This window comes from Dipodomys ordii, unplaced genomic scaffold (genome assembly GCF_000151885.1).
Source record: "Dipodomys ordii isolate 6190 unplaced genomic scaffold, Dord_2.0 Scaffold24, whole genome shotgun sequence".
Classification (NCBI taxonomy): domain Eukaryota; kingdom Metazoa; phylum Chordata; class Mammalia; order Rodentia; family Heteromyidae; genus Dipodomys; species Dipodomys ordii.
The window spans coordinates 12051762-12079186 of NW_012267240.1; the positions used below are offsets into that span (position 1 = coordinate 12051762).

Below are 27425 nucleotides of genomic sequence, written 5' to 3' on the forward strand. Positions count from 1 at the left end.
AGCTCTTCAGCTCAAGGCGAGTGCTCTACCACTTGAGCTACAGCGCCACTTCCGGTTTTCTGGTGGTTTATTGGAGATAGGAGTCTCATGGTCTCTCCTGCCTGGGCTGGCTTTGAACCGAGATCCTCAGATCTCAGCCTCCTGAGCAGCTAGGATTACAGGCGTGAGCCACCAGCGCCCGGCTAGAAGGGTTTTGTTTGTTTGTTTGTTTGTTTTTTCAGTTGTGGGGCTAGAACTCTGGACCTAGGTGCTGTCCCTGAGCTCTTCAGCTCAAGGCGAGTGCTCTACCACTTGAGCCACAGTGCCACTTCTGGTTTTCTGGTGGTTAATTGGAGAGAAGGGTCTCTGGGACATTCCTGCCTGGACTGGCTTTGAACCATAATCCATGATCCTCAGATCTCAGCCTCCTGAGTAGCTAGGGTTACAGGCACGAGCCACTGGCACCTGGTCTTACAAAGTATTTCATCCAAGGGCATTTTTTTTAACAAAAGAAGTCATGCTATCTAATTCTTTTGTTGCATCTTGTGAGCTAATAAAGAACTAAGAACCCAAACAACGAATGAAATCGTGGTGTTAGGGAAAGCTGTTTTACCTTCTGCTGAATGAATCATTTTGAAGGGCTTTCCATTATGAGGAGAGCTAAGCAATGCAATTTAATGGAGATTTATAAGTTGATCAGGCCATAAATGAATGGAAATGATCATTAACATTGAAAATAACAGGTGAGGCTGCATTCTTCTGAAAAGACTCAAAATAGATTTTCATAAAGTATGACAAAAGAAAGGAAATCTTCAAATTAACAGCAGCTATCTACATTTCTACATTTTCTACAGTTTTCACATCATTTAAAAAAAATTATACTTACTAAGTCATTAAAATGGATGTGCCCTACCACAAAATAAAAATTACAAATTATTTTTTATCTGGAAATGAGATACCATGTTTATACTGGAAAATAGACTGTTTAATAAGTACATTTATATTTGAGAATTTACTACTTAGCAATAGCTGAGATGCTAAGACCAGTTAAGAATAAAATAAGTTTATGCAAATGGTATGTGGTATTCCACATTTTATTTAAATATATGTTTGGCGCTCTCGCCTGGTCCAATCTGGCATCCCACAGTCACATGTGTCTGCTTAGCATAAAGTTAATTAATTAACTTGAATTTAAAGTTCATTTCCCAAGCTCACCAGCTATAGAGCATATCTACCGCAACCTCACGAACTAGTGAGCTTCACATGCAGAATACATTTTTCTTTCCCCAGTAGTATTGGGATTGGACCCAGGAGCAGCCTCACACTTGCTGGGCTAGAGTTGTATACTTGAACCACACCTCTATCCCAGCTTTTGGCTGGTTGTTCTAGAGATGGAGTCTTGAGGGGTTTTCTACCCAGGCTGGCCTTGAACAATTACCCAGATTTCAATCTCCTGAGTAGCTAGGATTTCAGGCTGAAGACAACCAGTCCAGGCTTTGAGAATACTTTCAATAGCACAGGACGCTCTATTGGTCCAGGTTATTATTTCATTGGAAAATCAAAGCTTAAAATACTTTGCATATATAATAAGCAAAGCTCCGTTCCTGTTTATGAAGGTTATTTTATTCATACTCTACCTAATTTTGATCTATTTCTTTGAAAATTTACCACCTCATCTGTAAATTTATTCTTTAAATATATCCAGGCATGGCAAAATACTTTAAAGATTTTAAAGATCCTCCAAGAATCTTTGTTTGTTGTTCATATTGGGGATTGCACCCAGGACATGACACATGCTAGGCAAGTATTCTACTACTTGTTCCATGCTCCAGCATCTTTTCAGAATTTTTAAAATATGTTTCGACCGAGAGTTAATTTTCAATTACATTTCTAATGTTTGCTTGTGAGGATTGAATAACAACAATCCACAAGGGAAGGCACACGTATCATGAGCACTGTGGATCAGTGTGTAACAGGGGATGCTGATGAGGAAAAGTTTGGTATTAAGAAGGTATCAGGTAACACACTACTGCTGAGGGAATACAGGGGTGCGTTCCTCTGAGAAACTGTCACTGCCATAACTTGTAGTGGGAACATTGCAGGTTAGGCCAGTTGCTGCCTGGATTTGCTTCTGTTGTTATAATTCTCATGCATGTGTTCATATAACTTTCTAATTAGTCAATTGACAAGGTCCAAGGTTTTCAAAAAAGGAAAAAGAAACAAAGAAAGACAGAAAGATGGAAGGAAGAGAAAGAAGAGAAAAGAGGGAGGAATGGAGAGAGGGAGGAAGGAAGGAGGGAGGAAAAGAGGAAGAGGAGATGGTAGTGGAATGTAGGGGTACTGAAGTGAAGGAAGGGGAGGGGCTTGGGTCTAAAGGAAGAGAAAAGAGTGGAGGGAAGGGGTAAGGAAGAGGGAAAAGGAAGAAAGGAAGGAAGGAAGGAAGGAAGGCAGTCAGACAGGCAGGTAGGCAGGCAGGTATCAGGGAGGGAGGGAGAGGGAGGAAAGGGGGGAAGACAGTGCCAGTGGATTTTCTGGGTTTCTTGCTGCTCATTAGACTCAGGAGAGAGAAAACATACTGCGACATGAGCTGGAAGGTCAGCATTTTAAAGGTTAAAAAACTACATTTTAAGTGGAGGAGAGAAAAACAAGCAAATGACAGTGGCACTAACATTGTGCCTGTATGCAGAGGACCAGGCACATGGTGCAATTGAATATACACTGAGGTCCACAAAGAATTATGTCATTAGGTTATTCAAGAAGAAATTATGGAAATTAAAAGGGATCTATGTATTCGTATCACAATGTCAAAACTTCCCAGGAATCAAAAGACAATTAGAGCAATAATGAAATATCGTATTCTGTTTTTCAGATTTGTGATGTTAAAAATGATAATAATCTGACAACATTTGGGGAAATGTGGTAACTTAATATAATGCTAAAGGGAGAACACTGAAGCAATTTGTCAAAATATGTAAAACACCATTAGTATTTATTATATACAAATTCATGTTTTGAGACTCAGATATGAGTAAAAACAGGAAAACACGGATATACAGCACAGATAATTAATATGAGCAATCTTCTAACCATTGAAGAGAAAGTGTCCATGAGCTATGAAATACATGAATCTGCTGTTCCATTATGATTGCATTTTAGATCCATACCTAAAAATATAGGAAAAGGTCTCATACACTTTAAGGGAAAACAGGTTCACAATGATATGTAAAGCAAAATGTCTACTTTCTTAGTGTGTCTTTGTGTATGCACACGTTCTACATGAGGGTTGGGTAGAGCTACTTGAGGGCTTCGAGAGCTAACACTTCGAAGTAGATTTGCAGGTACTTTATGTTTTCTTCAACTTTATGTATTTTTAAGTTTTTCTGACATTTTATAAATTATGCCGAGTTAAAAGGTACTCTGCTTCTAATTGCAATGACATATTTCTATACTTATATGTCTGGGATGTTTGACAAACCAAAGTCACTGAAGATCTTTTCATTTCAATTCTGGACCTGTAGCATCAGAAAACTGTCTCTGAGCTGGTGGCAAAGCTCAGGCGGTAGAGCACCAGCAATAAATAAGCAAGCTAAGCAAACCCAAGGCCTTGGAGTTCAAGGACTGGTACAACACCATCCCTCCCCCTGCCCATGCCACAGAACAAAACAACACAAAAGCTGGTCTTGGTGGTTCTCTCTTCTATAGTTTTATAAACGCATTTCACAAAAAAAAAAGAGAAAGTGAATTAGTAAGAAAACAAAGGCAGAAAACACTCCTGAAAATCTTAGTACTAAGACATTAAGAAGTACTCAACATCATTCTCCAAAAGCACAGTAGCTCTGAGTCCCGTGCCAAAGACTTTCACAGTAAAAAAAAAAAAAAATGGTCTTAGCACCCATTCTGCTGGATGCCTGGGTTGGACTGTGATCCCCCAGTTAGCACCACTGGCTTTATTTTTTTTTGAGGCTATTATAAATATAGTTGCTTTTCTGATTTTAGCCTCGCTCTTCTCATTGGCATATAGGAAAGCTATTGATTTTTGTGGATTAATTTTATGCCATGCTACTTTGCCAAAGTTTCGAATCAGCACCACTGTCTTTAAACTGATGATAGTGATATTGATGGCAATCACCACAGAAATGACATCTGTAGGTACAATTGCATGCCTACCTTTGTGCCGGGGATTTCCTGCTTGGTATACATGGCATTTCAAGTTCTAAAATGGTCATTTTTTTATGTGTAAAAAGTCACATAAGCTAAATAATAGGTTCAAGGTCTCATGATCAATATTCATCCTACATTAGTCTTTATATTTTGTGTGCTTTTAACTATTTTTTTGTCTTTTATTTTCTTAATACAAAGATTAGTTTCACCATAGGTTTTCTTTTCATGTTTCTAGAAATAGCAAAGTAATTTTCAGCTCTAACCTTAGGACTATTTATCAGTTCCCTCACAATGTTTGAATTCCCTTTGATATTTAAACAATCAAGTCCTTTGATTTTTTTTAACATGAAAAGAACTGCCTTTAATTATGCTTTAAAGTTAACACGAAATAATTTATTTTTTGGAAATATTTTCTGTCACTGGTACAAAGAATAAGTAAGGAGAAATCTTAAAGCTAAATAAGGATTTTGAAAGTGGTATCAAACCTTCACCCAATCCGATAAGAGTAGTGTAGAGAGAAAGTTTCATTGGGGAAAATTATCCTCCACGCTGTGACTCAGATTCTTATACTACCATTGGTTAGGTTATGCCAAAAGCTTAGATTTTATAAACTGTGTAAGGAGATGACTGAAAGAATAGAAAGCTGATCATATGAGTCCAAGGGCTGATATACTGTACTTTGAAATGAAATCACTCATTACTTAGGAGAAATATCTGTTGTAACCTAAATCTACAAAGGAGAGGGAAGATGGACTACCAAAATGTAAGGGTGTAAATGACTTAAACGACTACTCCTAATAGTGACAGGTGTTAAAATGGAAATTTTGAACATGACGTAAATGTTTACCTAAGTTCTCCTTAAATGAATAAAAAGCACACAAATGTCTAGGTATTATATTTTTCTCAGCAAGAAATAAATACCTACACAACTCTGAATGTGGGTAATTCTAATCTCTGGTCTGCCTAGCTGGACATTCAATGAAACGTTTCTCTTCCTTACTAATGTGATCCTGTTGCACTTGGTTATATGGAAACCGATTTTGAAGGAGATTAACATTTTCTGTTCCCCAGTGACTTTTAAATAGAATACATCAATTCCAATTTTCTTGCTCCAATGTGGTCTCATTTAACACAGCAGAGATGGGAGAACTTGAGACTTAGAACTTCCAATTCTTCTTGACTAATCTTTTTTTTTTTTTTTCTGGATTGAACAAGAAAGTCAACAGGAATAGGGTTACTGTTCCATACAGGCTGAAGAAAAGCCTTCCTCTGAAACTATTATTTGGCATACAATTATTTAGTTGAATATTAGATCCCAAATATTAGACATAATCTGGTCTCCAAATGCATACGGATTTTGTAAATTTATTCAATGAAAATTTTATCTGGAAGGATATTTTCTCTTTGCAAACCTGACAAGTCAAAATAATTTCGTCATGAGGAACAAACTAAATTAATACACATTAAAATATATTTGTAAAAAAATAGTGCTTTTGTATTCTGGTGGGCCTATTTCTGGAAATAATAATATAGCAGATTAGCAATGTGATCTCCTTAGTGAGTGGCAAATAAAATTCTTCCAGGAATAAAAGGCTGCAACAAATACACGAAAACTAGCATTTCCTTTACCTTGTGCAATAACTGACTGAAGTCATGCTCTATTTAACACCTCTGAAAAGAAGAATGTGAGAAAGTCCCCCTCAAACAGGAACCAATCCTGGCTCTCTGGAGCTCAGCCTCTTATTTAAGGGTTCTGTCAAGTGGCCTTTCTGTTGTTGACACATACTAATATATCCTTGTTTTGTTCTCTTGTAATTTAGTTTCTAGAAAATCTGCTTTGATTTAACAATTTCCTTGAATATTACCTCCCACAATTTCTCAGCTAACAAGGAGAAATGCAATGAAGGGAACACATTCTTTCTCAAGTTGAATTGCTATATACAAATGCCATTCTAAAGGATGATCACCCTTATAATGTTGCCAGCCACTTACTGCTCTGAAAAGTCTAGTTTCCACTCCATTTACTTCCTGCTTTTGAGAGATGACATAATTAAATAGAATCAGCTCAAATCAAGACCAAACATCAGACACATGAGATAAATTAAGTCCACCATTAGAATGAAATAAAAGAAGAAGAAAAAAACTTTGAGCGAAGAGGAAAGAAATGACCTAATCTTGACATGTATTCTGTTTTTACTTCTTGCTTGAAAATAAGCACAAATGGGAAACAAATTCTCCCATTACTTATGTCAAGACTGTTTTTCAAGGAAAGGAGGTTTAAAAAGCAGGAGCTTGAAAAGACAGTTATTTACATGGTCCAAACTGCTCAAAACAAATGCAGTTTACATTTTTAATTTTTTTCCTTTTTGCTTCCCTCCTTCTCTCCCTTCCATTTTCTTTCCCTCTCCCTCATTTCCTTCCTCCAGTACTTTCTCCCTCCCTCCCTCTCTCCTTCCTTCCTTCCCTCTTTTCCTTCCTCCTTCCTTCCTTCTTCTCTTCCTTCTTTCCTTCTTTTCTTCCCCTTCTACCCTCCCTCTGGTACTGAGTCTGAATCAAGGATCATCTAGATACTTAGCACACTTTCTATCGCTAAGCTATACTCCCAGAAGCTGTTTGACATTCTACTATGATGAACAGCTTTCCAAAGTAACACATACTATGGAATCCACAAAATATGAATAAACTAAATCCACAACAATAATTTAAATAAAATAGAGAATCATAGCTTCTCTGGTAGACCGAGCTTCAATGGTATTTTCATTTGCCTAAATTTACATTTTTTTCTTTCATCTCCCTTTCAACTCTCAGTTTTGCACACACATGTAAAACATAAAATGGAACATAGTTTCCTTTTTCTCCTCAATTTTAAATGAACAAACAAATATGGAAATAAACATTGAATGTGTGTAACTTAGAGGTTCAAGCCAGATCATAAAAGCCTAAAGACTTTTATTTTGAAATATACATTTCAGAAGTAGTTGAATTCTTTTATCATTATCATTATTATTACTATTATTATCATCTTTAAGTAGTTGTTCAAAGGAGTTACTATTTATTAAAGCTTTTTTAATGTATGCTTTAAAAGTAATGTGAATTTTAGAAGTGATTGGCTTATATTTATTTCTAATTACTGGTAATATATCCCAGAGAAACACTAAGAAGTCACTTGTTATTTTTCACTCTTCTTTTCTACTTTTTTCCTAAGAGAAAGTGTTTTAACTATGACAAGCTTCGGAATAATAATTCAATTTTTAAAAACTTTGTTTTGCTTTAGTGCATTATTTCCCTGCAGTTCACACAGTGAATTAATGGGAATTATCTTAAGAATCATTATGTTGCTCTCACTAATATTACCCTTTGAGATCAAATTAAGTTGAAAATAAAATGATTCTTGGTTCTGAAAAAAGACAAATATGGAAAGGAATACACAATCAGGCAATTGATCACTATTTTATATTCTTCTTATTAATGAAAGAACTATTTTGGTTCAACCAAGCCAAGTATTCCATAGCTGGGCTATTTAATCTCAGTTACTTACATTTATCAGTTCAAGAGTAATGGATGCAACTGTCACCCTTCTGTACAGCACCTTTGCAATAACATAAAATTAAAAAAAATAGAATAATGGAGACAGCCAACCCAGTAGTAGTTGTAAACCAAATAGTAGATGTCATAAGTAGCCATCAGATACATGATTCTTTCCTCAGTGACACCTGCCCAAGACTGGTGCCCTTAGGCATTGTCTATGCACTTGCACCGAAAGCTCATACTTTGCAGTCATGCTTCTACGTACTGGGAATTTGTTGGATCCTGTGGACAACGACAAATGCATCTGACAGCCCCACTTTCACTGGATGATTGGTCGAACTTATCTGTGTGACCAAGACAGGAATCTAGAAAAGAAAAAGCAGATTACTATGTGTTAGATTTGAACAGCAGTCAAAGATGGGGGCAGGGATGGTTCTCATTTTACTTAGTGAGCCAAACCGGCTATCAGAGATGAGGGACTAGATCCAGTGCAGGAAATATTATGAAAGGAAGACTTACAACAACTCAGAATAACAGTCTACTACAGGAGTTCAAGGGTAGGAAAGAGCTCCTGGTAGCAGAGATGGCTATTTGCTATGAAATGTATCTCACTTTCAGAGAATCTGATGCTGAGTGCTGCAAGTTACACATTTAACCCCCAAAACCAACCATCAGAAAAGAAAGCTTCATGGATATTTGGAGTTTTAAATAGAGGAAAGGAATCCCTGAATTAAATTTTTTATTGTTTTCCTAGATTACTTTTTAATATCTATTTCCCAAGGAGCTAAAAATATCCTAGAAATAAGTGCACTGCTAAATATAAATTTAACCATCACTGTGTTGATTACTGAATAGTATTAGTAATTTATGATTGATTTAATATATAGCTTAGCCTGGCAATTGTTAATGCATATTGGAGTACACCATACTTGGTGAAGCATCTCTTGAGAGGTTTATGAGGTTTATAGGTCATCCTAAACATGCTAAATTTAAATAAAGGAATCAGAGATCTGAATATGATAGGTACTTCTAAAATGTTTGCATATAAGAAGGTACAAGATAATGGGGAAAGATCATAAGAAGAGGGTTTTTGGTTGTTGTTTTGTTTTGTTTTTTGGTAAGCCATGCCAATGCCATTGGAGTTTATTCTAAAACACGCAGGAAGACTGAATCAGGCATAGTGGCACATGCCTGTAATCTCAACACTTGGGAGACTGGGGATTTTGAATTTGAGGCCAGTCAGAACTACAGGATAAGTTCAAGGCCAGCCTATTGTGTATAGTAAATAAACAAACAAACAAAATCCCCCAAAACCAGCCATCAAAAAAGAAAACTTCATGGATATTTGGAGTTTTAAGTAGAGGAAAGGAATGCTTTTCCATTTGAAAAATTACACATTGACTGTTGAGTTATGAAGACTGCAGGGGTCCTAGGGAAATAGAGAAAGTAGTTAGGAAGTATCCAAATTATCCGGATAAAAGACACATGGCTTCTACATCAGCAAGGAAAAGGTGGATTCTGGGTGTGTAGAAATAGATGACAGTATCAAGACACACCATAGATTTGATAAAGATGGTGGCATCAGGATTTCTGGTCTCATTGTGCATTACATGAGAAATGCAGTGTTGCATGACTTCACACTGTTCTATTAGAAGGGCATTTTCAGCTCTGAGCACAGAGAACAACTAGACAGCTCAGAGTTTAAGACCCAAATGAGCAGAGGTAGAAAAAGTCGAGAGAGCAATGGCTGGTTCTGGATAATCAACGTAATGGCAAGTACACTGGCTTCAAATGCTTTCTTTAAAATACAGTAAGGTTTCATGAGAAAGAGGCTAGGAGTACTAAAATTGTGGTGTTTGGTCCTGTTTAAATACTGAAACAAAAATATACAAAAAGCTTTCCGTGTCTCTGTTTTCTCTAGAAGCTACTGGAATGTTTTCTTTTTTATTTGTTTTCTCTCAAAAACACTCCTATTAGCATATGTTAGTTGTCCAAGGGAGGGGGGTCCCTTGTGACATTTCCACGCACAAATGCAATGTATCCTGATCAAATTCACTAGATCACTCTCCCTCATTCTCTCTTCTTCCTTCTGAAAACAAATCCAACAGGTTTCATTGTTCTTGTTTTTATATATGACAATCAACTACATTCACCATATTCTACCTTCTTCGCTCTCTTCATTCCCTCCTTATACCCCTTCTCAGTGGTACCTGCCTTCCAAAAGAACTTATTGTATATTCTGGCCAGTTATTTTTTAGTGTATTTAAGTTGCACAAAGAAATTTCACTGTGATATTTCACATATACATACATTGTACTCAGTCTCTTTCTCAATCCCCGCTACCTCACTATTACTCAACTTTCTGAGCTTCCTTGTGCCATTTGATGCACAGATCCAATGTATTTTGATATTATCCACCTCTATCATTTTCTTTCCCTCTCTCTCTTCTACCATCTCTCAAAACAGTGCCATAGTTATGCTCAGGCTGTTCCATTCTCTATATATGCACATACATATATATGTATCTTTTAAAACTAAATTCTGAATATGAGAGAGAACATGTGACCTTTCTCCTTTTGAATGTGCCTAACTTCACTTAACTTGATGATCTCCAGTTCCACCCATTTCCTCGCAAAGCACATAATGGCTTTCCTATCTATGGATGAACACTAATCCATTGGGTGTATATACCACATTTTCTTAGTCTGTCCATCAGGTATAAGACACCTGAGCTGCCATGAACATTCCATGTCCTGTGTTGCCATAAACAGATACCAAAGCCATGTATGTAGTGACTACAACCTGGGCATTGAAAATCCTGTTTATGTTAAATAACTTAAATGCCTGTTATTGCCAAAGATTAGCGAAGAAAACAAGAACATGTCCAGACTTCCTCAAAGATTTCCGACAGAAAAGATTTCTGCCTGAATATGTGATATTGCAATATTGTTCTTATTCTGAGCCATAACTTTTTTACACTGAAATAGAGAAAAATCAAGTAATCTGGCTGAATTTTCTGAGAGTAATGTCCAGAATTAAAATTCATTAAGATGAATTACGTTGAATGCTAACGGCCACATTTAAGATGAAATACTTAATTTTCCCCCAATATCAAAGAAAAGCGTGTGAATATATTTGTAAACAAACTATTGATAATGATAGCTAGTACTGGGCAAAAGTATCACACAAATTAGAGTGTTGTACTGTCATAATCAGGTATTCCACAAAAGAGCCTGTGTTAATAAGGATATGAGGCACACAAGTCAGTGAATTGATGATGAAAAGAGATGTCAAAAACCTAAAAGCTGTGGTTATGGGTAGGTGTAGCTTGCCTTTGCTATACACAAAATTCATCATCAAGATGCCTCTAACTCAGCCAGTCTGAAAACACTGAAAAAAAACTCTGAAGTACAGAAATTCTTTTGTTTTTTGGGAAATGAGTTTTTTTTAAATTATTAGTAAGTGCCTTTAGTAGCTGCCTTCTCATGATCAAAGTAAACCTAAAATTTTTAACTGGCCCTCTGTGATTTGCTTTCTGCATTCTTGAGAACTGTTTCCTTTTGAAGTATATTATTTTCATAGGACAGAGTGCAAAGAAGCATTGTTGCCAGGCAGAATATAATTCCAGTCCCAGCCTGGTGGCTCATGCCTGAGTTTAAGGCACAATTTAGTGGGAACCCATTCAACAAACAAGCCTAGCACTGTGGTTCAAGCTGGTAATTCCACCGATTTGGGAAATATAGATTGGAGGACTGCAATCTCAGGCCTACTGGGCAAAAAGGGAGAGATACAATCTGAAAGATTGCTTAAAGTGTAAAAGGGCAGCTGTGTGGCTCAAATGGTAGCACATCTGCCAAGCAAATGTAAAGGCCCTGAGTTCAAAGCCGAATACAAACCTCCTCCAAGAAAAAGAAACACTTTGCTATTGTCTTACACATGCATTCCTGAGTCCCCCTTTTGAAATGAATTTTAACTTTTGTTTTATTTTCAAATTCTATCAGTTGATTATTTGTTATAACTTTTTTTCTCCTACAAATGCTCTATTGAGATAAAGAGTAAGGTTAGAACAAAAAAGGAGTTATCATAGCTAGACAAAATAAAGACTGGAAAGTTATCAGAAGCAAGCCAAGTTCAGGCAAGCAGAGCACCCTGGCCTTGGAAACAAGATTCAAAGACAAACGCTGTTTCCTTCTGCACACGGCTGTGTCTATCAATGTCTCCAGGACTCAGGGTTCACTGTACCTAAAATATAAGCTTTGATGTCTGTCCCGAAAGAAGGAGATAAAGACCATGGCTGCTGCAATGCCAGGCATTGGGGTTTATTTTTCTTCCCCTGCCTTTTCCTGCCCTGCAACACTCATTCAAACATTGATTTATTCCTATCACAGGCCCTGCCTTGCAAATTCCAGGTGGCACAGGTGCTCAGCATGAGCTTGAATGTAACTAAGGTTCTAAGGGTGATTCACACCCTCCAGAACTGAGCTGGAAAAGAATCATTTTAAATTCATCTTGTGTCCAATTGCTAATCAACAGTATGGTATCTGGCTGCCTCATGCTACAAACCCAAAGTCCAAAAATAGCCCAACCTTTCTAGCCCATTTACTCCTCTTTATCCACTCCACCCTAACTTCCTTACCCTATTTTTCCTTAAATGTCTGGCCTGGTGTCTGTATCATTTGGTAAACAGGCAAACTCTTTTTAACAAAACAACATACTGAGTCAAAAGCATGAATAACCAAGTTGCCTACAAACAACATGGGCAAAGAATTAGTTTCAGTTAAATTTAATGTGAAATATTCAATGTGATTTTTCACACAATGTTTTAATTCATTTTAGCATCAAGTAGTCAAGTCTTCCATGTTCCAGGTATTAAGCAATAGACTCGATCATGGATGAGATTAAAAACAGAGATGAGCCATAATTGGAAGGCAAATTTGTAACAAACCAGCTGTATAGTATACATCTGCAATCTCTTTCTTTTGACATATTAATTGTGCTTATCTATGAAACAGGAGAGGGAATCCCATCATAAAATTGATCTTCATGTTGAATTTTGATAGCATAAGAAGATGGTTATAATATGAAGCTAAGTGAAATAAAATCAGGATACAAAATTTTGGATACAGAATTTGGATACCACAAACAAAAGGTAAAATGCATAGCAAACTAGAGCAAGATGTTAGCAGTGGTACAACTATAATCTTAGTTTGAGACAGAACAATGCTGAGTTTGATGAGTACATAGGGACATCTAGTCTCCAAAACCTAAAATTAAAAATAAAAAAATAAAAATTATAACGTGACTTCCATTCCCCAACTCTACAGTTACATCCTGTGGGAAGTCTCAAAGGAGTCAGAGAACAGAATGTAGTCAATTAGCAAAGTCAGCCCCTGTATTCAAAGAGCACCTGCAAACTTGATCCCTATGTAACTCAGAGTGGGCTTAGAATATGAGAAAAGAAATTTGTGAAGGAGAAATGGGATGAGCCTATTCAGAATCCATTTTTCAGCTATTTTTCACCAGGTCAAGATCCAAGCCAATTGCTGCAGGACTTCTGATGTCTTAAGAATAAAAATACAGGTCTTTCATTTATATATTCAAATACTGAGTTGTTGGCAACTTTGTTCAAGCACACAGACAGCATTTCATCTGTGTGAAGGATGGCAGGCTACCAAAACAACAAACTGTCACCTGAGCTTCCTAAAACACAAGTCAGTGAAGCAGAGGCCCACCGTGTGTCTTGGCTACAGAGTCAGGCTTGAGGTGAAGGCTTTCTCTGGGCGCACAATCAGCTAAGTGAGCTTGCTTATTTATGTCCAGCTTGGGCACAAACACTGGAAAGAGAAAGAAACTCTACAAACTCTACACCCTGGGGTGGGAGAGGCAATGAGTGCATCAGATCCTTCAGGGACAAACAGCCTTCCTTGAACAACAGGGCAAGGAGACAGGCTATGGCCTGATAATGGGCAAGAACCTCCACTCTCTGACATAACGTCTATCTTTATTGAAGGCAAAGGAAAGCCACTGGCAGCATCACATCCATCGTCCAGCACGACAGATACTGCTAAAGGCAGAGCCAACATCAGCAACAGCTTTCTCGTTTTAAAAATAACTTCCATCTTTCACCACAACACTGATTTTTCTACTTGGCCACATGAATCGCTAATTTATTTTTACTTCTAGTATTTGTTATTGGAAGTTAATACAGTGAGAACCACTCCATGTGTCCATTTTTAACATTATGGAAAGTAAAGTTCACATGTCAAGAGATGTCTCATGTAAGGTTAAAAGAAAAAGACATTCATGCAAGCAAACCCATTTGAGCTAATAGAGCATGTAGGCAAATTTTTATTGCTTCCTATGTTTAAAATACAGGGAAATGCTGTGGTAGAACATCATGAGATTTTTCCTTAAAATATGTCAGGGTTTGTAGTCAGCATTTTATTCCATTTGGGTTTTTCAATTTTATATTGTATACAATACACAAAATTCATGTGTATAATGCTTTTTTATACACTTACATTCATATATATTTTCTACATGCAGATTTATAAAGGTTTTAGGAAATATATATCATATATTGTATATTATATGTTTCTAGTTTTATTTGTTATATATAAAATATGCATATTCCATTATAAATATAGGTCTATATTATATGTGTATTATATATGCATCATATAACATGGATATGTTATATTCATTATGTATTTTATAATATATGTTAATGTTATATCAATCTATCTAATACATCTATCTATCTATATCTATCAAATTTATCTCAAGCATTCTCATCCATACAACAGTAACTATGGGGACAAATTGTACTTTGATGCTGGCTGGCTCATTGTTGAGTCTCTTCTGGCCTCTTTCTCTCTTGAATTATCCAGTTCCCATAAATCCTAAAATTTTATGTGTTCCTCCTTTAATATTTTCAGCATAACAACTATGAATTCTGGGTTATTATAGTTTAAATAAGAGAAATAGTCTTTGAAGAAATTTAAAAACTGCATTAAGGGCCCCATTAAAACCTACAAGTTATAGGCAAGGATGATTTATTAGCTAACCTGTTACCATGGAAGCAATGCGCATCACACTAAAGAACATTAGGTTTAGTACATAAATGGTGGAAGAGATTAAGAAGTGGTTTTACTTAATAAAGTGAAGTTTCTCTATAGTGACCTTCTATAAACTTTGCTGTTCAACAAGATGGTAAGGTGCCTAACTAAGAAAATAGAATCGGCAGATTCCATTATTCATTACTTCTGTCCATCCCCATGTAATAATATTATAAGTCTTTTTGTTTTTAATTGCGTTATCCTAACCGGATGATCATCCTTGCCTCTCACGTGAACTGGAAGTAGATCAAAGTCACCATATTTTCAATACATACAATAAAAATGACATCTTTCCCCAGTGTGAATCCAGAGTAACAGAAAATTCAAACCAAGAGCAGAGTGACTGCAAATTCAAAATTTCAATTGAAAAGAGAAGAAAGAGGTCAGGAAAGGTGCCACTTCTAATTGACGATGTGTGCCCGGACACACAATGTCAGACACAAAGATATTTAACTTTAAATCTCCTCTACTCTTATTGAAAACTATTGAGAGTAAAGGTTTCTTTGTTAAATTATTAATAGATTAAAAATTGTAGTCCATATTGGTTGTAATCAGACAACCCATTCTGAGTGTACAATAGCAATGTAAACAAAAACATAAAGATTCAGATTCTTGGGTTGCAGTCAGTTATTAACAGAATAGGAAATAAGAGTTTGAATTTCTAAATTTCACATATAAGAAAAAATCCTCATCTTTCTCAGCTTGCTTAGCCATAAAGAATCATGTGTTACCTAACTCCACAATTAAGTTGTGAAATTTTTGTGAAACACTTTTTTTTTTAAAACTTTACGGACACCAGAGATTGTCGAACAGTTGAAACTGCAGAATTAGAAAAATTAGGGCTGTGTCCATTTTACAATTTGCTAATTTGCTAACTGCTGATTCTGCTTCTGTAAACCTGCTTACGCTAGCACTAACCCTTCCCTTCCCAGAAATGAGTTAAGTTTCAGGGACCAGATGCCAGCCCCAGGACAAAGTCAGTGGTTGTATATAAAGAACAGACAGTACGTGTTCCTCAGTTCCCATTTAGAAATTCCCCAGACAGGACCTTGAGATAACGACCACCTGGCAAGACCACAAGCTAAGCCAAATGTCAACCAATCATAGGCCTGTAACCATGTAAACCCCCTTAAACCAACCATGGGCCAGTCATTTTACAAAGAGTGTTACAAAATTTCCCGCGTGGCAAAGTGATTGTTGGCGTATATGATGACCTTTAAATGGACTGATCATGGGATGCTTTGTGTTATGCATTAATCTTGTGGTTTTTGCTTTTAAAAAGGCTTGTAACCGCTGCTCAGGGCTCTCTGACTGACCGGGGCAGAGAGTCTGTTTGCGCAAACATCAAATAAACTCCTCTTGCTTATTGCATCTCCCGGCCTGGAGTCTGAGTTTTCTGGGGCGCCTTCCCGTTGACGAACGTATCCCAGGAGTCTGGAGTCTTTCATTTGGTGCGTTGGCCGGGAACCAGGCGCCCCCAAACCCTAGATTCCAGGACCGGCAGGAGGTAAGATAGAGCTCTTGTCTTGTGTGTTTGTCACTTTCGTTTTACGTTCTGGGATCCAAATCTGTATTTGGACTAGAGGGTAAAGCAGACGTGCCCAGTACCCTAGTCCCGCCCTGGAGCCCTGCTCCAGGGTCATCTGAATCTGTATTTGGGCCAGAGGGAAAAGCAGACGTGCCCAGTACCCTGGTCCCGCCCTGGAGTCCTGCTCCAGGGTCGTCTGGAGGAAGGATGAGATCCGAGTGTCTCTCTGTTCTGGGGAGGTTAGGCACAGTTGGCTGCTCCCATCTGTAATATCCTTCCTCATCTGTACTCAGTTGCTGCACGGCGTCTGGTTCTGTCTGTCTCTGTTTAGTGTTACTCGTTTTTAATGTGTGTTTTGTATTCTCTATAGAGATGGGACAACAAGTGAGTCCACTCCTAGGACACCCGAGACCTTGCCCTAGTTCGTTTAAAAACAAAAACCACTAGTTTTGCTTTTGTAACTTGCTTGTTTGTCAATTATAAAATTGCCACTGACCACCTGCGAGTGGCCCCAGTTAGATCTCAGCCTCGGGCCTTGGCTCAGGGGGTCTGAGCGTGGGGGAGAACCTGTCAGTCTGAGGGGACGGCCGCTAGGGATTTTTCTTTTCCCTTGCCCCAAGATGACTGGGAATTCTCCTCCGCCTTGGAAGGCCCCTGGGTCAACGTCTGCAGGAATCTAAGAGAAAAATCCTCCGGAGGTGAGTAGGGGGTTTGAGTCTCCTGGTAAGTGAATGGTGGTGAAATGTCGCCCCATTCACTGAGACTTGATTTTGTCTTTGTGGCCACTTGTTTGTCTTGTTAACTTTAATGTGTTTGTTTTATGTTTTCTGGGGTAGGGAAGTTCTGGGTGAGTGTGGCAGGCTCACTCAGCAGACTCTTGATTCAGCTTGAGTGGGAGCAAAACAGAGTTCCAGTAGGGATAAACTGGGGTCCATTAGTCCCCAACTCAGCCTTCAGTTCTTGTCTAGTTCTGTTTTAGAATTGGTACCAGTTTTAAATGTGGATCCTTGGGTTTTGTGTTTATCTGTGTTTTCATTATTTATTTAAACATCTCTAGGGGAATAAAAGTTCCAGCTGGGTTCGGTCACAGACCTGCTATGCCTACCCTCCCTGTGAGGCATGGAAGGTTACTGGGCTAGTTCGGTTCCCTTCAAGCCTCAGGCTGCATTTTCTCCTTGTGGAGGCTGCCAGCAGGGAGGGTGTAGAAGGCTGTGTGCCTTAGTTTGGACTTTTTCAGCTAGTCCTGACAATGTAACAATTTGTAAAGTGCTCTTGTCTAAAATTGGATTTAAAAAAATCTGGCAAGTTTAGTTTCAGGTGACCCCATCCCCCAGCCCTCCTCCAACAGAAGGGATTCAAAAGACTAATTAGTAAATTGCCTTGCTAGACAAAGCTCAACAAAGGTACCTAGTTTAAAAGAAATACTGTCTTAAATTTTTGTTTAAAAACTTTAAAAGGTGTACGTACGACTGATTTTGATTTTTGCGCGCTTTAGGATCTGTGTGAGTGTTTTGTGTGTGTCTGTGAACGTGTTCAAAGATAAAAATTGTCAGCATGCTGTAACAATTGGGTGAGTTTAAATTTAAAAATTCAAAAGGTTATGAGATTTGAACATTACCAAAAATTTAAAAAAAATCTTCACATTGTTTTAAATGGCTTTGTAAAAATTCTTTAACTTGCAAATTAGAAAATCTGGTATTTTAAAAACTAATATTTTAAAATGCATAAGACTTTATACTGTAATCAAGTTATCTGGCTTAACTAAAATATATTGGCAGTTTGGGATTTAATTCCCTTGGCTAAAATTTGGGGATAAATATTAGAAATTTAAATATAAAGGTTAGTTTAACACCGTCAAAGATGTTACTTGTTCTGTCTGTCTAAAAACTGTATTTCATTCGAGAACCAAGAGATAAGAAAAGGGAAAACTAGAAGCCAACAGAAGACCTGTCTTTAGGGGTAAGAGGTGAACAAGCAGAAGTACAGTTCAGCTGGCCATGCATGGTGGGACAGGCCCTGGGAGGAGTCCATGCAGGGTGAAAGAGGGCAAGCTGGCACAAACGCAGTTCATCTAACCCTAAAGAGTCGGATTGGGTGTGTGCCCATTCCATAGAAGGGGCTGAGTGGCCCATCTTTGTTCTCTCTTTTCCCTGCAGACAGACACTGAAAACATGATGGTTAAAATGAGTGATGTGATGATCTGATTAGTATTGCTAAAACTTCCCCTTGGATGTGTTAACATTAAAATTAGAAAGGCCTTAAAAAGAGGGTTAAAAAGTTATTTATATAATGTGACTTGCTTTAAATGTTTTACAATTAGGATGTTTTTAAAAGTCATAAAGACGCTAAGTCTAGCTTTTTGGTTCAGTTATGATGATTGTTATTTTCACATTAAGAAAAAAAATTGTCATTTAAATTTAAAAGTTTTAATGTGTAAAAACAAGCAGCCAAGAGGCAAAGAGTGACACTTGGCCTCAAGATTTCAAGGGATCTTTTCAAAATGCAAATGAAAACTAAAGTATAAAATATTAAAGGTAATTAATAAGAGGTTTTTAAAAATTAAAAATGGATTTTGGATATAAAGTTTAAATGTAAAATTGTTGTTAACATTGGCCTCAATGTGCACAAAGGAAAAATTAGGATTACCAAAATAATTGCTATTCCAGTTTGCTCTTATAGGTTTTTATTTTTAAAGTTTCCAGCAAGCCCAGGGAAAAGCACAGAGGATTCTTACAAGTTTGTCAGATGTAACTTTGACTCTTAATGAGTTTCAGGTAAGAGCATGCTTAAAAGCTACTTCTATGTTGACCACCTTGTTGCTTTTAATTGGAGTAAATTGGCCTTTTATGACTCATTGATCTGCAAACTGGTTCAAAGCCAGCCCGGGCACATAAAGGTTCCTGTGAGACTGTCACCTCTACTCAGCCAGCAGAGTGCTGAAAGAGCAAGCAGAGTTGCTTTGGGACTCAAAGTGGCAGAGTGCTAGCCTTGAGCTGGAGAGCTGAGGGACAGTGCTCAGGCCCGAGTTCAAGTCCAGCAACCAGCTAAAGGGAAATGCCAATGAGGCATTTATCCCAATGTGGAGAAGACACTCCTGGGACAAAAGCGATGGAGGAGCATCCAGAGGCAGTAAGCCACTGCTTGGATGGCAGAAATGTCAGATCCTAGAGTCATTTGTGCATGGCCCTTCAAAACTGGTAAGAGCCGGAAGGTCATGGGAAAAGTTTATAAGCATGCCTAATGTCCATGACTATCTACCTTGTAAGGGACAGAAACTTGCCAGTCCTCTGTGATAGTAATAAAAAGCCAATGCTATAAAATGTGGGGGATAGTTTAAATCTCAACCCCTTTATGTGCCAAAAGCTCTAATTGGCAGCTCTAATTGAGCTGACACTAGTTACATGAAGTTCATCTGCTCAGGAAAAAGTTTGTAAACCTGAGAGTGTGTTTCTATTGATATCTGTCTAAAGGCCTGCAAAGGTAACTTAGGCATTGTTTGGGATCATTACAGATCACATTCCTAAGCCATCTAGAAAGATGCTTTTGCAAACCAGAGTGCTAAACAAGCTACACTGCTGCAGCCAGAAAAAAGGTCTGTGCAGTTGTCAAAAGTTAAATATTGTTCTAACCCTGATGGTCTCTTTGTAAGGTTATAGGTTCCTGGCTAGGTAAGATCAACGCCCCTGAAGTCAGATTGAAGAAGTTACAGAAGATGGACCTTCGCCCTTCTACCCCCATTTTAAGATCAAGGGTCCAGAGTCAGTTTTGGAGAAATGAGGCAAAATAGATAAAATAATTTTTAAAAAAGGCATAAAAAATAGTGTTAACAGTTGTCGGTGTGCAAGGTGTGGAGACTGCATCTGTCAGAGACGGTTTCAAGACTAAGCCTTCTGAGTCTTCTGTGTCTATTTACAAAAATATCTGGTTAGTAAAAAAGTTGTAATCTTGGTAAATTGTGGTGGGCTATTGTTTGAAGATCTTAAAAACCAGCAGGATCAAAGCCTCCCAAGCCTATGCAATGTATCTTTAACCAGTCTGTGTAGGAATTTACAGCCCAGCATGAGGTGTGACAGTCCCTTGGAACCACTGAGAGACCCTGCTGCTGCTGCTGCTGCTGCTGCATACCCTAATGGGTAAAGTTCAACGATGGCCTGACAGCCACCTGGAGGAACTCCTGCCTGATTCCATCACCTGAGTCTGCTTCCTGGTTGACTGCTGCTAAAACTAAGATCTTGTAGGACATTCTTTTGGGTGATATCCAGAAACCCTCTCTTCCCACAGTGGATATTGAGGACAAGGATATCATTGGCTTGCTTGTCTTAGGCAATTCAGTGCATAGTGACTGGAAATCCACTCTATGGTCACAGTCTAGTTTGGCTCTGGTATGGTAATAACCTGAGTGTGTTATCCATGGAAACTGAGAAGGAGAGGGGGATAGTAAAGAAAGCCTTGGGAAAGGAATTGGGGAAAAATTGGTATCCCCTTTGGATAAGAGAGGATTTGAAAAGTAAGGATTGTCTTTAATTGTTTAAAAGGAAAGAAGACAAACCTCAGAAAGTTTAAGTATGTAGCAAATGGTATGAGTATGTCTTAAAATTAGAGCTTACAAGTACAGCTGGTATAAAATTAAGTTAACTGTGATATACGGAGGCAAGACTGGTGTCTTTTGTAAAAAAAAAATGTAAGGGGCTCTGGTACTGTTACTTTTGTTACAATTGGACCTTGTATACTCAACAGACTGGTGTCTCTTGTAAAAAAAAAAAAAAAAAGATCAGCGCAGTCCGTCTATTAGTTCTGAGATCCAAATACCAAGCATTGAGAACAACTGACACCCCACAAGATAATATAGAGACACCCTGAATTTTAAGATTAAAATTAGTCCAAAGAAAAGGAGGGAATGAAGAATTAGAAAAATTAGGGCTGCGTCCATTTTACAATTTGCTAATTTGCTAACTGCTGATTCTGCTTCTGTAAACCTGCTCACGCTAGCACTAACACTTCCCTTCCCAGAAATGAGTTAAGAAGTTTCAGGGACCAGATGCCAGCCCCAGGACAAGGTCAGTGGTTGTATATAAAGAACAGACAGTACGTGTTCCTCAGTTCCCATTTAGAAATTCCCCAGACAGGACCTTGAGATAAGGACCACCTGGCAAGACCACAAGCTAAGCCAAATGTCAACCAATCATAGGCCTGTAACATGTAAACCCCCTTAAACCAACCATGGGCCAGTCATTTTACAAAGAGTGTTACAAAATTTCCCGCGTGGCAAGGTGATTGTTGGCATATATGATGACCTTTAAATGGACCAGTCATGGGATGCTTTGTGTTATGTGTTAATCTTGTGGTTCTTGCCTTTAAAAAAGGGCTTGTAACCGCTGCTTGGGGCTCTCTGACTGACCGGGGCAGGGAGTCCGTTTGCGCAAACGTCAAATAAACTCCTCTTGCTTACTGCATCATCCCGGCCTGGAGTCTGAGTTTCTGGGGCGCCCTCCCGTTGACGAAAGTATCCCAGGAGTCTGGGGTCTTTCAAAACAAATAATGCATGTGCAAGCACTTTGCAAAATAACTGACTATGCAATGTGCTGTTTTATACTATCATGGGATTTTTGTTGTTGTCGTTGTCGTTCATGGGTCTTGAACTCTGGGCTTGGGTGCTGTCCCTCAGCTCTTAAGCTCAAGATGAGTGCTCTATCACTTGAGTCACAGTGCCATTTTGGTTTTCTGGTGGTTAACTGGAGATAAGAGTCTCATGGACGTTCCTGTGTAGGCTGGCTTTGAACTGTGATCCTCAAATCTCAGTTTCCTGGGTAGCTAGGATTACAGGCGTGAGCCACGGGTGCCCAGCTATTATGTGATTTTTAAAAAAAAATACTTTGTAGAAGTGCCAGGAGCATCTTCTTCTCAAATGCAAAGAGCCTCATATTTTAGCAAAAATTTACAGATAGAAATCCTGCAAAATAGATTGCATGATAATTACTAGGAGAAATGAAAAAGAAGAAGAAATTACTTTCTGGTGAGGATACAGAAAAGGGGAGTAAGGCAAATAAAAATGAGCTCTTTGAACTCTGAGCACAGGCAGAAGATGTTCTACTGGACCACAGTGTGGGAAGTATGACAATATCAAACTGCCTATCATTTTAATACTGCCTATGACAAAACAGGAAACAAGCAAATGTTCAACAATTAAAGTGAAGGAAAGGAAAACTAAAGTGCCAACTCAGAAGAAAGGAGAACCTACTTTTGGTTCTGTAATGTGAGAGGCCCCTTGAGAACAATCTAAATAAAGATGATAATTTTGATAGTGAAGGCTAGAGAGATAGAAACCATAGTAAGAAAAAGAGTATCTGTTTTGACAAAGTCTACAGTGGGTGAATTCTAAAGCCATAGACTTAGTGACCCTGGGCATTCACGAAGTTTTACTACTGCTGCCTAAATCTGTTGAATATTGACATTCCTAAAGGTGAGTGCTCTTTTTGCACTAGATTACAATGAATAAGCAAATAAGTCCTTTTGAGAACAATTATCTCCACTTGCAGGAAACATGATAAAAGAATGCAGTGGATTATGATAGCAACACATAGCCCTGGAAGAAGAAATGCAATTCAGGACACACCCCATATAATATCCTATTGATATTATTGCCCCAATTAAGTGAAAAGATACTTCACACAGAAATTCTCTTTGAGTAAAAAGATCTAGTATATTTGTTGGATTTTTAAAAATTGGTTTATTTAGTTAAAATTCAGCCATCTCTTACTTTATGATTACATTCCAGGAGATTTGACCAATATGAAATATTTCCTTATCAACATTGTGTGTTTAATAAGCAAGGATTCATTTCTCCAAAGAGAAGATAATCCCTCAATTGGAAAGAATACATAGTTTATATTATTATAAATACCCATTAACCTGTGTTAATAATACCATTATTTATTTATTTTGTCAGGATTTCTCTCAAAAGTACTGCTTGCCTAAAAAAAAAATCCTATCTCTAGTATTTGGGACATGATTCCTATATTCTTTGTCTACTAGCTTTTAATTGCACTGTCAAATGAGCTTAAAATCAAGCACATTGTAATTACAGTCTAAACATTCTACATATTTAAGGCTATGATTTAGGAAGTTTTTATTCTTTATTTTTATCAGTTTTATTTTTATTTATTTATTTTGCTGGTTGTGGGGCCTGAACTCTGGGCGTGGGTGCTGTCCCTCAGCTCTTCAGCTCAAGGCTAGTGCTCTACCATTTTGAACCACAGTACCACTTCCAGCTTTTTCTGCTTATGTGATACTGAGGAATTGAACCAAGGGCCTCATGCATGCAAGGCAAGCACTCTACCACTGAGCCACTTTCCCTGCCCCATCCATTTTATTTTAAAAAGGAAAGAAGTCCTCTCACTCTGTCACTTACAGCACTAATTAATATTTCCTGTCAGCTTCCAATAACCATTAGCCAACTGTTGTGGGAGTGACTTATTGAGCTTCTCAGTATTGGGTCACTGAACTATTCATGTTTTCAGGTTCATTTACATTTTGGGAATCAGAATAAAAAAAACCATTGCAGAAGTCAATAAAACGCTACTTCCCTAAAAAATGTATATAAATATATATATTTATATATAATATATTATAATATATAGTTTATAAAATATTATATATAATATATATAAATAAATATATAAGGATATAAATATTCAGTTGTAGATGAAAAACCTTTACAAAGTGTAAGTTTTTTCTTAGAGTTGTTCACTGTAATGTAATTATTCCATAATTTTACAGAATTTGTGGGTCAATGTAAGTGATACCAGTGTATGTCCCAAAAGAAAATCATCCCCAAATTTACTGTAAATGTCACCCAGGAGATTAAAAATAAAGAAGTGCATTTATTAATCAAAATAACCCAGTAGACAAGAAAAAGGAGATATGCAGTTCTTGGCATATGCAGGGAGGGGTCATGATCAAGGTCACTTACTTCTTTGTACCCAAAGATGATGCGTCCATCCATGAGAAGAGTTGCCTGGAACGTAAAGCTGCCTAAGTTGTAATTATCCTGGAGATGTACATGGTCCCACTGGACAACTAGTGCAGTACCTGCCATTGCCGAGGGCCAAAACAAAACAGCAACAACAAAAATGCAATGAGACAAATACACCTCTCAGTTCTGGGGAGAGCAGTCACAGAAGCATTTATCCAGCCTTCAAATCCAGTAGGTATACCATTGCAATTTTTACAGTTAATTGTAATTCCTCCACTGAAAGAGCAATTGGGTCGTGTGTGTGTGTGTGTGTGTGTGTGTGTGTGTGTGTGTGTGTGTGTGTGTGTGTGTGTCTCACTTCATACTGAGGTTAATATTGAGCCAACTCAGTGTGAAGGAATCTTGCCGTAGGAATTTCATTAATGTTAATGGCTACTACGGGCTTACATTGCTGTAAGTTGCTTTCAAAATGCAGCCAAGTGGATTGATTCAATGAACTTCAAGTACTTTTGAAGAAAGTATTTGAGAAAGGTACATATTCAGAAAAACTAGGCCCATTTATAAAAGACTTGCAAATGTCTCTCCCTACTTAGAATTATATTCTTCTCCCCTCTGAAGAAGTCCCTTCATATTAATGGGAATTTTCCTTTCTGAGTAACAGTGGATCTCGTTTCTGTCTTCCTTGCTTTGTTTCTAGACAGCTGCCAGGTAGTTCTGAGGACTCTGGGCTAATGTTTCTGAAGATTCCTTGAAGCTGATTGGCTGAGCCCATAGCCCTGTGCCTTCTATTCTGATGGCCTCATGATTAAACTCAATGCAAAGTAGATGCTTGTCAGCAAAGATAATGTGTGTGTGTACGTGTATGTGTGTCTTTAATTTGCAGCTAGTATTTTTCCTTAACTCTAATTGATGCTATTTGGCTTTGTAAAAAAAAAAAAGTTGAACTAAAGAGCAAAATTTATTTCCGGGCAGAAAATATCTGATTGATAAAAATCATTGTTGTGTAACAAAAGTACTTTTCAGAAAGCATTCTGTGCTATTAGTGCTATTAGTATTGTCTCTTGAGCTGACAACTTTAAGAGATTGTTACGTGAAATATTTTCATTATAAAATGTCGAAGTATAGAAATGTATTTCTTTTGAGCTACTTTAAAAATAGTGAAAACAATTTTTTTTTCAGAGAGAGTCTCAGTACACAGCCCATGCTGGCCTGGAATTCATGATCCCCTTGTCTCAGCCAGGATTACAGGCATGATCCACTGTGCTTGGCTCCACAAAATGTTTTTGAATGTCACCTTGGTGATTTTAGCTGGAGGAAACATCTCATGCACATTACTGTCATGAGTGAAAATCCGGGTTTCTCTCTTCCAAGGCCATCTCATAGTCTATGCTATCTCGTATTTTTGAAAATTAGAAAAGGCTATAAGAAAATGTTAGCCAGAGAAATGCTTCACAATTCTATAAGTAGAAGGCTCTCTTAATCATAAAATTCCCTCTCAACCTCTCTTCTTTCTCTTATGCCTCAAGCCCTGAGGGTCTCATTTGTATCACACCCTGGATGTGCTGTTAAAGGAAGATCAGAAGACATAGATTTATGTCTTGTAATCCCTAAGTCCCTCTCTAGCTGCTTGGGCCTAGTCTACCTTCAGATCCGATTTCCTCTCCTATGACATGGAAAGGACAATCCTTGCCTGATCCTCAATAAATGATTGCTGTATTTATCATAAGAAAATACATTTATTATAAGAAAATAATACATCTATATCATCCTAGCTACTCAGGAGTTTGAGATCAAGTAGGTGGTCATTTGAGTGTAACCTGGGCAGAAAAGTCTGACCTCATCTCCCAGACAACCAGGAAAAATCTGGTTTGAAGGCATGGTTCAAATGGTAGAGCACAAATTAAAAAAGAAAAGAGAAAAGGAAAAAGAAAAAAAAAGAAAAAGCTACTCACACACAAAAACAGAAAACAGAAAAAAAGAGGAAAGAAGTGACCAAAATTTCTTTGTGAAAATCAGAGTTCTATATAAATTAATTAACATTATAGTGTGGATTCTGAAGTTGATATTCTTAATATATTGTTAGTTTTAGGTACTCAAAATAGAATTGTTTGGAAAAATTATATTTTATCTTATGGGGTAGTTAGTTTCAGTGGAGAGATTATTGTGCATCAATAATTTTAGTTAGATTTTCAAATTTGTGGGTCATTTCTATTAATGTGCTTATCAGAGAACCAGCATTTCAAGGTTCATCTTTTTCTAAATATTGCAAAAATCTAAAACTTCATGTTATGTAGGTAAGCATGGCTTTTAGAGATACATGTTTATCTCTGTTATCTGCTGTTTTTCTAATTAGTCCTTTACTCAAAATCTCTCTCTCTAGCTAGCACTGAAAATGAGTAAAACAATTGGCGAAGTGGACCAGGAAGGACTTTTTCTTGGACAACTATGATGGAAAAAAAAATATGACCAAAGAAAAGCAGGGCTGAAGAAAATGCACATTTTCAGAGTCAAGTGTCCTTTTCTCATCTTCACGGACATAGACTTTCTCTAAAGTTATTTAATAACTTACTGCAGAAATTCATATACTCTTTCTCCTATGTGTTTATTTATTTATTTTTTTAGGTCATGGGGCCTGAACTCTGGGCCTGGGTGCTGTCCCTGAGCAATTCAGCTCAAGGCTAGCACCAGCTTTTTCTGCTTATGTAGTACTGAGGAATCGAACCCAGGGCCTCATGCATGCAAGGCAAGCACTCTACCACTGAGACACCTTCCCAGCCCCTCCTATATGTTTATTAGAACTGAGCTCCTGTAGCCCTTACCTTAACAGCAAAAAAAAAAAAAAAAAAATCTCCAAAGTAAAAGTGAAAATGAAATGACAGTGCTATTCAAGGTCACTAGCATCCAAACTTTCTGATTTTATGCCTGATCAGATCTTTGGTCAACTGGTAGGAATAAAAGTGCATGATGTGCTATTTATGACCCATCAAATTATTTTTCTAGTAAAAGGGGTTACTTTTACGGCTTCTTTCATTTTGGTGCATTAATATTCTATGACTCACTCAGACTGCAGTAATCATTAAGACTCACTTTTAAAATCTACTTTAGTTCTCACAGAGATAGTACCTTAGAAGAAATTTCC

General features: G+C 37.6%; 1 protein-coding gene across 1 annotated transcript in view; it reads right to left on the reverse strand.

The window, feature by feature from the left end:
• Positions 1 to 27425, reverse strand: part of Plxdc2 (plexin domain containing 2) — a 394422-nt gene that overhangs the window by 84500 nt on the left and 282497 nt on the right. The window contains exons 6-7 of the mRNA XM_013014718.1: positions 24284 to 24402; positions 7934 to 8033 (exon numbers count right to left, since the gene is read on the reverse strand). Coding sequence (XP_012870172.1) covers positions 7934 to 8033; positions 24284 to 24402 — 219 coding nt within the window. The remainder of the gene's footprint in view (positions 1 to 7933; positions 8034 to 24283; positions 24403 to 27425) is intronic.